This window comes from Notolepis coatsorum, assembly GCF_963971535.1.
Source record: "Notolepis coatsorum genome assembly, chromosome: 9".
In the NCBI taxonomy this organism is placed as follows: Eukaryota; Metazoa; Chordata; class Actinopteri; order Aulopiformes; family Paralepididae; genus Notolepis; species Notolepis coatsorum.
Genome location: NC_140173.1, coordinates 127,833,200 through 127,845,591, shown reverse-complemented (window position 1 = coordinate 127,845,591; position 12,392 = coordinate 127,833,200). Strand labels below are relative to the sequence as shown.

General features: G+C 41.6%; 1 protein-coding gene across 1 annotated transcript in view; it reads left to right on the top strand.

Moving 5' to 3' along the window:
- Positions 1-11,588, top strand: part of galm (galactose mutarotase) — a 44,771-nt gene extending 33,183 nt beyond the window's left edge. The window contains exons 6-8 of the mRNA XM_084321392.1: positions 1,460-1,610; positions 3,403-3,577; positions 10,955-11,588. Coding sequence (XP_084177518.1) covers positions 1,460-1,610; positions 3,403-3,577; positions 10,955-11,032 — 404 coding nt within the window. The 3' untranslated portion in view covers positions 11,033-11,588. The remainder of the gene's footprint in view (positions 1-1,459; positions 1,611-3,402; positions 3,578-10,954) is intronic.
- Positions 11,589-12,392: the final 804 nt, after the last annotated feature.

Below are 12,392 nucleotides of genomic sequence, written 5' to 3'. Positions count from 1 at the left end.
GTCGGGGAGGTATTCCGTACGCGCTTTCTAATCAATAATAGTCTCCACACTTTCAGTTCCGTTGTCAGATATCAAGTGGATATCTGATTTATTTAGAAAAGTAATTCACATGGAAGATGGGACCAAAGCGGTCAGAAAACTGTGTGCCATTCCCCGTTCTACGCCCACCCAGGTGATTACCATTACTAATTAATGCCCTCAGCTGCGCAGTGGCTGGTCCGCCTAGACCGTGCCATTCAGGCAAGCCAGGTGAACCACCCACAATACAACTGAGAATAGGCCAACACTGGGCAAGCATTCCCCTTTTGGCTACACAGATAAATCATAACATTCACATAAATCATATCCTTCTATTTGATATAATAATAATAATAATAATAATAATAATAATAATAATAATAATAATAATAATAATAATAATAATAATAATAATAATAATAATAATCCATAACTAAAACACTCATATGGCTCTTACAGTCAGGGAGAGAGAGTTAAAGAAAGAGGCATGTTTTGACATGTTTCTGAACAATTTCCTGGAGACAAATGATTACTGCACTGCCGTAGCTGCTGGTGATGGTGTACGCTGTGGGGGGTAACATCAACTCAAGAGACGCTAACGAACTGAACAAACTGGTGAGGAAGGCTAGCTCAAACTGGTCATACTGGAGGTGGTGGCTGAGGGAAAAATCTGGACGCTATACTGGAAAACCCCTCCCACCCCCTCTATGAGGAGCATGTTCAGCCGTAGCGCCCCCCCCCCCACACCACAAATGGCCTCTGCCAGTCCTTGGTGCCAGTAGCCATCAGGTGCCACAAACGTGGGCATGGACTGCTGCCAATAGTTGAACTAACAGCTGGAGAACTTGAGAAGTATGTTAGGACTGTCTTGACTCTTAATTACTAAACACTGCACAGACTCTGGCGCAGTGTGCTACTACTACTACATACCGTGTATACTATTATCAATAGAATATACTGCCATTCTATTATTACTATTCTGTGCTATTCTATTATTTGTATATTTATATTTGTATATATTATTTTATTCTATAGTATTATTTCTACTTGTATTATTATACTCTTTCCAGCTTGTACCTCCCCATCCCCCATGCTGCTTTGATGCCTGAATTTCCCCAAGGGGATTAATAAAGGAACACTTGACGATGGTGTCTAAACTAAGCTACTGTGTTTCCTCAAGCACTGTGGTGAACTGACCAGTTTAACACAAGTTCAGCTGGACTGGTTTCTGGGCCTCTCGGATCACAGCGCACAACGACTGCTGTGACTGTGGTACAATTTATGTTTCTAGGCTAATGTTGAGATGATGATGTCATAATATGTTTGGTTTGCTATTGCCTGGAAGCTGTGATGATGATCGTGTGGTTGATTACCTTCCTATCCTCTCAGTGTACAAGAGTATCAAGGCTACTGATGCGTCGGCTCTTTTACTCTTCCACAGGAGAGGTCAGAGCAGTGGAAGGTACGCCCTTTGACCTCAGGAGGTCTGTGCTGATTGGCCCTCGCTTGAAGGAAGTTCCAGGACCGGGGTTTGACCACAACTTCTGTCTGGCATCACCTGGAAGTGCATGGGCTGAGAGGCCTGCTGCCAGGTGGGAGAAATGAGAAGTGTGTGTTTGTTTGTGTAGGCAGTGTGGTGGAGACAGTTTGCTGTACCCATTAAATGTCCTCAAAACCTTTATCGAACATTTGTCAATAATTTAATATTATGTACGCGTGTGTGATAATGATCTTTGGATCTTTGCTGGCATCGCCCTAGATCAGTGGTCACCAACCTTTCTTTTTTTTTTTTTTTTTTTACTTTGACCAGTCAGCTGGTTCTTTTTGCGTTTATCGTTTTTTTTTTTTTTTTTTTCTGGTCAAGTATGACCGACAGAAACAGGTTGAATGGGGGTACAGATGGGGGGAAAGACACTCTGAGAAAGTACGGCTTGTCCGGGAGTCGAACTCGCTACCCCAGATCCGTGACGCGCACGGTTGTCCCTGACGCCGAAATAGCGTTCGAGGTACGCGGTGAGCTACTGGAGCTCCCCTGTCACCAACCTTTTTAAGCCCAAGATCACTTTTTTTTTTTTTGGTGAAGGCAAGATCTACCTATTGAAGCGTTGAGAGAAAAAGACAGCCAAGATTGTACTTTAAACTAAATGACTTTTATTTGCCTGTATTCTAATTACATGCAATGCTTTGGTCCAACATTAAAACGGCAAAGTAGAACTATTATGTACTTTCTCAGTTAGTGCTAAGTGCAGTCATCTTATGCAGCATCACTTTTCACATCAAAACAAAAGTAGAACTGTAATGTGGACTCTCATATTATTAACATTGACAAACATATTTACAATTAGCATTTTATAAAGTAGTAATGTGTACTTTCTCAGTCAGTGCAGTCAGTGCTAAGTGCAGCATCACTTTTCACATCAGAACAAAAGTAGAACTGTAATGTGGACTTTGCCATATTATTAACATTGACAAACATATTTACAATTAGCATTTTATAAAGTAGAACTGTAATGTGTACTTTCTCAGTCAGTGCTAAGTGCAGCGTCACTTTTCACATCAAAACAAAAGTAGAACTGTAATGTGGACTCTCGGGGTAAGATCTAAAAAAAAAAATTATAATAATTTTCAGGGAAAGTTCTACAGGGACCGTCTCAAAGATCGACCAGTCGATCGCGATCGACGGGTTGGTGACCACTGCCCTAGATGGAGAGAGGCCCTGTGCCACGTTACAAGATGATTGGTTTGATTGATGGTGAGGTGGAGGAGATATTGTATCTGATGAATGTTGCAAATTATATGTGAACGGTGTCCTTCCTTCCCTTCCCTTAGAAATCCCCTAAACTTGGGGGCGGTCAGGTGGCGTAGCGGAGATTGCGCTCGTCACCAACGCAGGAGACACTGGGTTTGAGCCCAGCTCTCGGCGTTGCTACCAGCTTGGCTGGCCGTTCATACTAATACAATTGGCAGTATTAGGGGGTGGGAAAGCTGGCGGGTGGGAATCTGGCGTTGTGGACAGCGACGCCTACAGGTCGGGTCTCGGCGCTTGCTAAGCGGGGCAGGACTTGGTGGAGATAGCGTGCCCTCCCACGCGTTACACTTCACCAATGAGAGTCCTCGCTGCCAAGTGAAAAGAGCGTCACTGGCTTGACGGCGCACGTCTCGGAGGAAGCGTGCGTTCGACATCAGGACACCCTTATACCGACTCGTGGGAGAACATGCGTACAACAACCAGGTAGGGGAAAACGACTAATTGGGACGGGGAGAAAATCAGAGAAAAATAGGAGAAAGAGAAGGTTACATTTTTTAATTTTTTTTAAATCCCCTAAACTATCTCTGTCATCATGACGTCTTTCTCCGTTGCTCTTTCCCTCCATCTCTTTGAAGAGTGTGCCACCGGGCCAGTGGACGCGTCCTGGAGGTTTCTACCAGCCAACCTGGCATCCAGCTCTACACGGCCAACTTCCTGGATGGCTCTCTGACAGGAAAGGGCGGGGTTTGCTACATGAGGCACAGTTCCTTCTGTCTGGAGACGCAGAACTGGCCTGATGCTGTCAACAAGGTATGGTACTAGTAGTAAACAATTTCCTTCATTTTCGTGAAAATGATAAGACATACCATTCTATCCATTTTGGTCCCGGGTCACTCGTCTATCAAAAATGAACAACTTCTGGTGACCGGTTGATTGAGTTGCTCACTGTGTGTACGTGCTGTACTGTAAGGACAGTCAGCAAGGTACTGTACAGTACATGAACAACAACAATATTAACAGTCAACAAGGTACTGTACATTACATGAACAACAACAACAATATCAACAACAGTCAACAAGGTACAGTACATGAACAGCAACAACTACAACAATATTAACAACAGTCAACAAGGTACTGTACAGTACATGAACAATAGCTACAACAATATGAACAACAGTCAACAAGGTACTGTACAGTACATGAACAATAGCTACAACAATATGAACAACAGTCAACAAGGTACAGTACATGAACAACAACTACAACAATATTAACAACAGTCAACAAGGTACTGTATAGTACATGAACAACAACTACAACAATATTAACAACAGTCAACAAGGTACTGTATAGTACATGAACAACAACTACAACAATATTAACAACAGTCAACAAGGTACTGTATAGTACATGAACAACAGCTACAACAATATGAACAACAGTCAATAAGTACAGTACATGAACAACAACTACAACAATATTAACAACAGTCAACAAGGTACTGTATAGTACATGAACAACAGCTACAACAATATGAACAACAGTCAATAAGTACAGTACATGAACAACAACAATAATAACAGTAAAAAGGTATAGTACATGAACAACAACTACAACAACAATATTAACAGTCAACAAGGTACAGTACATGAACAGTTACAACAATAATGAACAACAGTCGATAACAACAACAGTACATGAACAACAACAATAATATTAACAGTAAAAAAGGTATAGTACATGAACAACAACTACAACAACAATATTAACGGTCAACAAGGTACAGTACATGAACAACTACAACAATAATGAACAACAGTCGATAACAACAACAGTACATGAACAACAACAATAATATTAACAGTAAAAAAGGTATAGTACATGAACAACAACTACAACAACAATATTAACGGTCAACAAGGTACAGTACATGAACAACTACAACAATATCAACAACAGTCAACAAGGTACAATACATGAACAATACAACAATATTAACTCATGGCGGCTGGGTGGCACAGCGGACATTGCGCTCGTCACCAACGCATGAGACACCGGTATCGAATCCGGCTGTCGGCGTTGCCTCCGGCTTGGGCCGGCCGTCATACTAACTCAATTGGCAGAGTTAGCGGGTGGGAAGTCGATGGGTGGTAATCTGGACGTTGTAAACAGCGACTCCTACAGGTCGGTTGGGGCGCCTGCACAGCAGAGACAGGAAAATGGCGGGGGCAGTGTGAGCCTCCTACACGTTACTCCTCGCCAAATGAGAGTCCGCGCTGGCAGGTGAAAAGATGTGACAGGCTGCCTACACATGTATTGGAGGGGACATGCGATGGGCTTCTATCCTCCCTACGACCGGCCAGTGGGGGGAACATGAGAGCAACGATCAAGACAGTGGAGGGGAGAATTGGCACGGCTAAATTGGGATGGGAGAAAAATAGAAAAAGGGGAGAAAAAGTGGATAAAAAAAAAAAAAAAGATATTAACTCATTGACTGCCGGGAATTAGACGGGGCCCGCTCTAGCACTGCCACGCTTTAAAAGATAGGACTGCATCACCTTGTTTGTCTAGCTATAACTATATTATATATTATAGCTATGGATACAATACTATGGCCCATTTGACATCACCAATCTATCGTTCAATATGTGAAAAAGAATAAATTTTTCCATCCATACGTTCCCGTGTTATACCGTGGTGAATATAAGTATGGTTTTAGAGCGGTCTAGGGTAATTCACGAAATGCTGAGTTATGGCAGTATACGTCAATTCCACTATAGACTTTGTCGTTTCTTGCCTGTACACGCTATTATTCCGAAATAAAATCTATATCATAGGTATTATGTTCCATCATGAATGCATGAAAGGGGTGGGGGGGGGGGGTCGTTTCTGATTATTTGATTGGCAGTAACGGCATTCGTATTGAACACTAAAAATGCATATCAGCCCGATCGGTATAAAAGCATTGCAGGATCGAGCAAAAATGTACGTCAAATCGTCCTTACCTGTGATCGGGAGTATTCCAAAAATAATATTCCAATTGTTTGACCGCCATCTGGTATATCCAATGTCCATTTGGTCCACGACATAATCCACCACAACATATGGATCGGGGATATTTGACGCGCTTCAATGGAACCGGGAGAACCGTTCGCCTCGCCCGACAAGGAAAAATTAAACCCGAGACATTTGGCCGTCCCACAGGCCAAGATACAAGGTTACAAAGGGTGCTCGATACTGCCATTTGGGTTGATGCGGCCGGTATTGCACTTTGGCATTCTCAGGATAATTCCCCATGTTAACCCAGATGTCCGTGTGCCTGTAATGAATGGAAATATCGAATAAAAGAAATAACGATGAAAACCTGACTATACTCGGGTTTGGCGCCCAAGCGTCAGCGAGTTAACCCGACTATCATCAGGTCTGGCGTGGATTGAGTTAAATATGTAATATGAAGAAACTGTAACAGATATAGTATGTAATATGAAGAAACTGTAACAGATATAGTAGGTAATATGAAGAAACTGTAACAGATAATAGTATGTAAGATGAAGAAACTGTAACAGATATACCGGTAGTAGGTAAGATGAAGAAACTAAGACCGATATAGTTGGTAATATGAAGAAATGGTAAGATAGATATAGTATGTAATATGAATACATTGTAAGACATATTAAGTATGTAATATAAAGAAACTGTAAGACAGGTATTAAGTATTTAAGATGAAGAAACTGTAAGGCAGATATAGTATGTAATATAAATAAACTGTACAGTAAGACAGATATAGTATGTAAGATGAAAAAACTAAGACGGATATAGTAGGTACTATGAAGAAACTGTAAGACAGATATAGTATGTAATATGAAGAAATTAAAGACAGATATAGTATGTAATATGCAGAAACTGTAAGACAGATATAGTATGTAATATGAAGAAACTGTAAGACCGATATAGTATGTAATATGAAGAAACTGTAAGACGGATATAGTATGTAATATGAAGAAACTGTAAGACAGATACAGTACATTATGTAATATGAAGAAACTGGCATGGATGTTGTTTTGTTTTCTTCACCTTGGCATCCATCCATCCAGACATTCATCTGATGCCCTATCTGTGGCCCTGGCAATCTGCAAAACAAATAAAATAAAATGTTGTGTCTGTGTCTGCATGTACTGTATATGCATACATCTTATGTGTGTGTTACATTTTACATTTAGTAATTTAGCTGATGCTTTTATCCAAAGCGACTTTACATGCTTTTCTAAATAAATGCACCACAACAGACTAGTCTGAATAAATACACCACCACAAACGAGTCTGAATAAATACACAACAGGGTAGTCTGAATAAATACACCACCACAAACGAGTCTGAATAAATACACAACAGGGTAGTCTGAATAAATACACCACAACAAACGAGTCTGAATAAATACACAACAGGGTAGTCTGAATAAATACACCACAACAAACGAGTCTGAATAAATACACAACAGGGTAGTCTGAATAAATACACCACAATAAACGAGTCTGAATAAATACACAACAGGGTAGTCTGAATAAATACACCACAATAAACGAGTCTGAATAAATACACAACAGGATAGTCTGAATAAATACACCACAATAAACGAGTCTGAATAAATACACAACAGGATAGTCTGAATAAATACACCACAACAAACGAGTCTGAATAAATACACAACAGACTAGTCTGAATAAATACACCACAACAAACAAGTCTGAATAAATACACAACAGGATAGTCTGAATAAATACACCACAACAAACGAGTCTGAATAAATACACAACAGACTAGTCTGAATAAATATACAACAAACTACTCTGAATAAATACACAATAGACTAGTCTGAATAAATACACAATAGACTATTCATAATATATATACAACAAACTACTCTGAATAAATACACAATAGACTAGTCTGAATAAATACACCACAACAAACTACTCTGAATAAATACACAACAGACTAGTCTGAATAAATACACAACAGACTAGTCTGAATACATACACCACAAACAAGTCTAAATAAATACACCACAACAGACTAGTCTAAATAAATACACCACAACAGACTAGTCTAAATAAATACACCACAACAGACTAGTCTGAATAAATAGGGAAACAAATTAAAGAGAAAAATAACAAGAGAAAGACAAAGAGAGAGAGCGTTCTCTTAAAACGCCTCTGCACTAAATTATAGAGCAGAACATGAACACAGACCCCTGTCTGAGGACAGAGAGAGTGGCGGGATATATATAATTATAGAGAGAGAGAGAGAAGGTTAGAGATGAAAAGAGGGCATGGTACAGGGGAAGAGAGGAGGAGAGTGCGTGGGGAGGGAGAGATGGAAGATGGAAAGACAGAGAGAGAGAAAGAGGGTTAGAGAGATGGAGAGGGGGGGGGGGCTGCAGGGGAGGAGAGAGAAAGAGGTTACACCACATTTGCATGGGATTGTTCTGCTGAACACAGAGTGAGAGTGAGCAGGCAAATGACAGATTGAGCCGCAGTCATTTGCATACATATCAAACCACAGAGGGGTGGCAAGGTAGAGAGAGAAGGGTAGTCTTCTCAGTTTCAGCCTGAGTTTGACGTGGGCCCGGAAAAGCCCTCCGGGGTGCAAGCCGACAATTTATGATAATTGGTCGGGTTAGGACTCGGGCTGTGCAAAAACAAAAAAGAATACACACACACACACACCATGTATTGAATGCTGGCTCTGTTTAAGTAACTTTAAAGTGCACAGGAAGTGAGAAGCAGATCATTTTTTTTTTTTTTTTTTTACCATATCCTACAGTAGATTTTGCATTTTAATCCCATTGTTCTATATTCCTGGAAAGGAACCACCCACCCACCTTGGAGTTAGGGGCCCTCCTCACCCCTAGTAACCAATTCCTTGGCAACCAGTGTTCACTACATTTCACCTTTCATTCTTTGCTCTCTCTCAAAAATGACTGTGAAGAGCCAAAACTGAATTCCCCTGTCTGCAAGAAGACACCGTATAATTGTCCTTTTTTTTCCTGGTTGGGATGGAGGGTTCAGTCAAGACAACAAATAAAACAAGATAATAATCGGAGGAACCCAGAAGCTCTTGCTGGAAATTGTGTATTGCGCTAGTTCGTGCACAGGAAGTCAATTACTGGATAAAGCTGGTGAGTGATATCACTGATATCAAAGGACACACTGATAATTGGGACAGAGTTGGTGCTATGTCTTTGGCGAGAGATTTTTTATTTATTTAATTAGTTTCTGGGGAGTTTGTTGTTTCCAGTAGGCCTACAGTGTGTCCCTGCACGGCCGACACATGACCAGTCAAAATGGACCTAGGCTTGGGTGATAGGACGATATTATCGTTTACGTATCGTGCACGTGGCCACGATGATGGCACTCACGGCCCCCGATAACAGAATGATGTTCATTTGTGCAACATCTTTTTTTTTTTATCTTTTTCCCCCTCCCTTTTTTCCGATTTTTCTCCCATCCCACTGTTAGTCGTTATGCCAATTCCCAACCCCCTTCCTGGTTGTTGCGCACTCCCCCCTACTGTTGGTCCGGGAGGCCGGAGACTGTCGCATGCTTTCCTCCGACGCATGTGCAGCCAGCCAGCCGGCAGCCAGCCTGGCAGCGCAGATTCTCACCGGGAGAGTGTAACGTGTGGAAGGTCACACTACCTCCCTCCAGATCCTACCCTCGCTGTGCAGGCGCCCCGACCGAACTGTAGGGGTCGCTGTCCACAACGCCCAGGACCCACCCATCAGCTTTCCCACCCCTAACACTGCCAATTGTGTTAGTATGAACGACCAGCCAAGCTGATAGCAACGCCGAGAGCTGGATTCGAACCCAGCGTCTCCAGCGTTGATGGCGAGCGCCTTGCCCACTACACCACCTAGCCGCCCTATGCAACGTCTGTTGTGAATCTTGCACTATAGTCAGTCTCTCTTTCCCTTTCGCTCTAGCTTCACCACATTGTGAAGGGGGAGTTACTAACGTTAGGGAAATAAGTGGTCTCTATCCATACAGTTGAATAATAATTTCAATGAAATGTTAAATAGATTCTGTTATGTTCAAGAACGAGGAAACCAATGTTAGCTTTAGGCTAGAGCCATGTTTACTTGTTACGTTTACACTAAACTCCATCCTACAGTAGCATCCTAGCTCTCCAATCTGCGCAACGTAAAATATGGTAACCCATAGGAACAAACAACTCCATAAGGCACAAACAATTGAATTTAGTCTATTCTAACAGAACAATCAGCAACTGAAAAGGTTTAAGCAAACGGATTTGCAATATGACTTACCAAACTGCAGATAATGCGCTGACCACAGACATGTGGTGAAGTGTTCATTTACAGCGATATGTCCATCACCGTTCACTTGATCAATTCTGATTGGAAGGTGGAATCAAAATGCTTGAATATTGAAAAGCAATATTGTCAGTAGGGGTATTTCAGTATCACCCAAGCCTATAGACCTATCTCAAACCCTGTCCTCTTTTCCTGTTCCTCCAATCACAACCGTTGCTTCCCTTGGACAAACAAAGAGGGAAGCAACAGTTGTGATTGGAGAATCAAGAAAATAAGGAGGGGTTTGAGACGGGTCAATTGAAACGCCTCCTCTGCACAGCTTTTAGATAACTTGACGTTAATACAAGAATCTTGATTATGAGATTACCAAGACAGCAAAAAAACATAGCAACATCAAGTTTGTCTTACAACCCTGCAGAAAGGAGATACAGTATATTACACAAGTTCACCTAGCGCTGGTCCCAGGTCAGACCAGTGAGCTCACTTCACATCAGGTTTTAATATTCTCTGAGATGCTCACAATAATGATGCAATGCCTTAATGCTTCTCTCATGGTTTTTATATTGAATTTGTCTTATATTGAAAAAAATACACATTACAAGTTATTTTTGTTTCATGTGAAACATCATTAAATGTAGCTCTTTAGAAAGAGTATTCCATCTTTAATGAGGCTGTGGTTTAAAACAGGACATGATAATATCTGGACATGCAATATACAGTAGATGTTGCTGTACAACAATGTAATTTCAGTTGCAGTCATCTAATTAAATCTGTAGCCTATATTGATTTTGTCATGACTTTTACCCTCTCTGGTCTCTTCTGTGTGTGTGTGTGTGTGTGCATGTTTGTTTGTCCAGGTCTCATTCCCTGACTCTCTGCTGCGTCCCGGTGAGGAGTACCGACATGTCACACGTTTCACCTTTACCACCATCTGACCTTTCACCTCTACACCCTCTGACCTTTCACCTGGACCAATCCTTGACCTCCTGGACCAAAATCGTCTCCACTGAGTGACTATCAATAACACCCGTAATGAAGGATTATGCTTTATGATGATTGATTTCCTAAATCTTTTTGGTCAGGACCCGGATGTGGTTGCAAGCCTCCTTCTGGTGGCGCTGCACACGACAAGAGCACTAGCATGTCTTAACGAGCCCCGTCTCCGACATCCTCACATTCCCTCATTCCACCTTTCTTGAATAAACCGTGAAAAACCCTTATCTTTTGTAAGCGTTGTGTGTCATCATGCTGGATCAATGTCACTAATGCTCCAGTCTCCATAAAACACAAATTGCACACATTCTTTGAATCAGAAATATGAGGTGTACCAGCTAACTAAAATGGAAGGAATCTCTGTCTGTCTGTATGTTTGTCCTTGGATTTTCTTAGATCATTCATTCATATCTTACACTTGTTATTAATGTCTATTTAAAACTGAATCAAGCCTGTTGGGATGTTAGATCCTAATGTGAAAAACTGTGATTTTTTTTTATGCCCGTCTTTCTTTTCTGTTGTGAAGCACTTTGTGCTGCAGTTTCTGTATGAAAGGTGCTATACAAATAAAGTTTATTATTATTACAATTATTCATCTGGTTGACTTCACACTCGGTGTATTGCTGAGCACCCAAGAAAGTGCAGTATTGACTATGAAGTTGATTGGATGAGTTCTCGAGAAAGCTGCAAGCAGCAATACCGGGGGCCAATCAATTGGCCCGTTCCGAATGGGCACTAAAGATGAGATAAGATAAGGTGTTCCTTTATTAATCCCCTTTTGGAAATTCAGGTGTGATAGCAGCACGGGGGACGGGGAGGGGACCTACAGGCATGGTCATAGAAATTATAATAAAAATACGAGAGTAGAGGTAAAGAACGAGATCAAATAAAAAGGTGATGATGGTGAGGTTCTGGTCGGTTGGACAGGTGAGACACATGTATTGATAGTAACACTATGGTTGAACGTGCTCCACATCTTTGCTAGCTCCTCATAGGGGGGGGGTGAGGGGTCTATGGCTGAACTTGCACCTCATAGAGGGTATAATGGGGGGGATTCTGTGGAATAATAATATAATGCCCTCATCATGTAAAGACGTTCCCCTCCCCTGTGTCCCCTTACCTGTGTGCCCCTCCCCCACCCAATTGACCTATCAAATGGGACCACATCCCCCCCTTTTAACTATATAGGGCTCCTCCCGACCAGAATCCGGGTCTCTTTACCTGGGTCATTTTCAGCTGATCACCTGGGGCGAGAGCCTCAGCCATTCTCTCTATGTACTATATATATTTCTATCTGTTTGG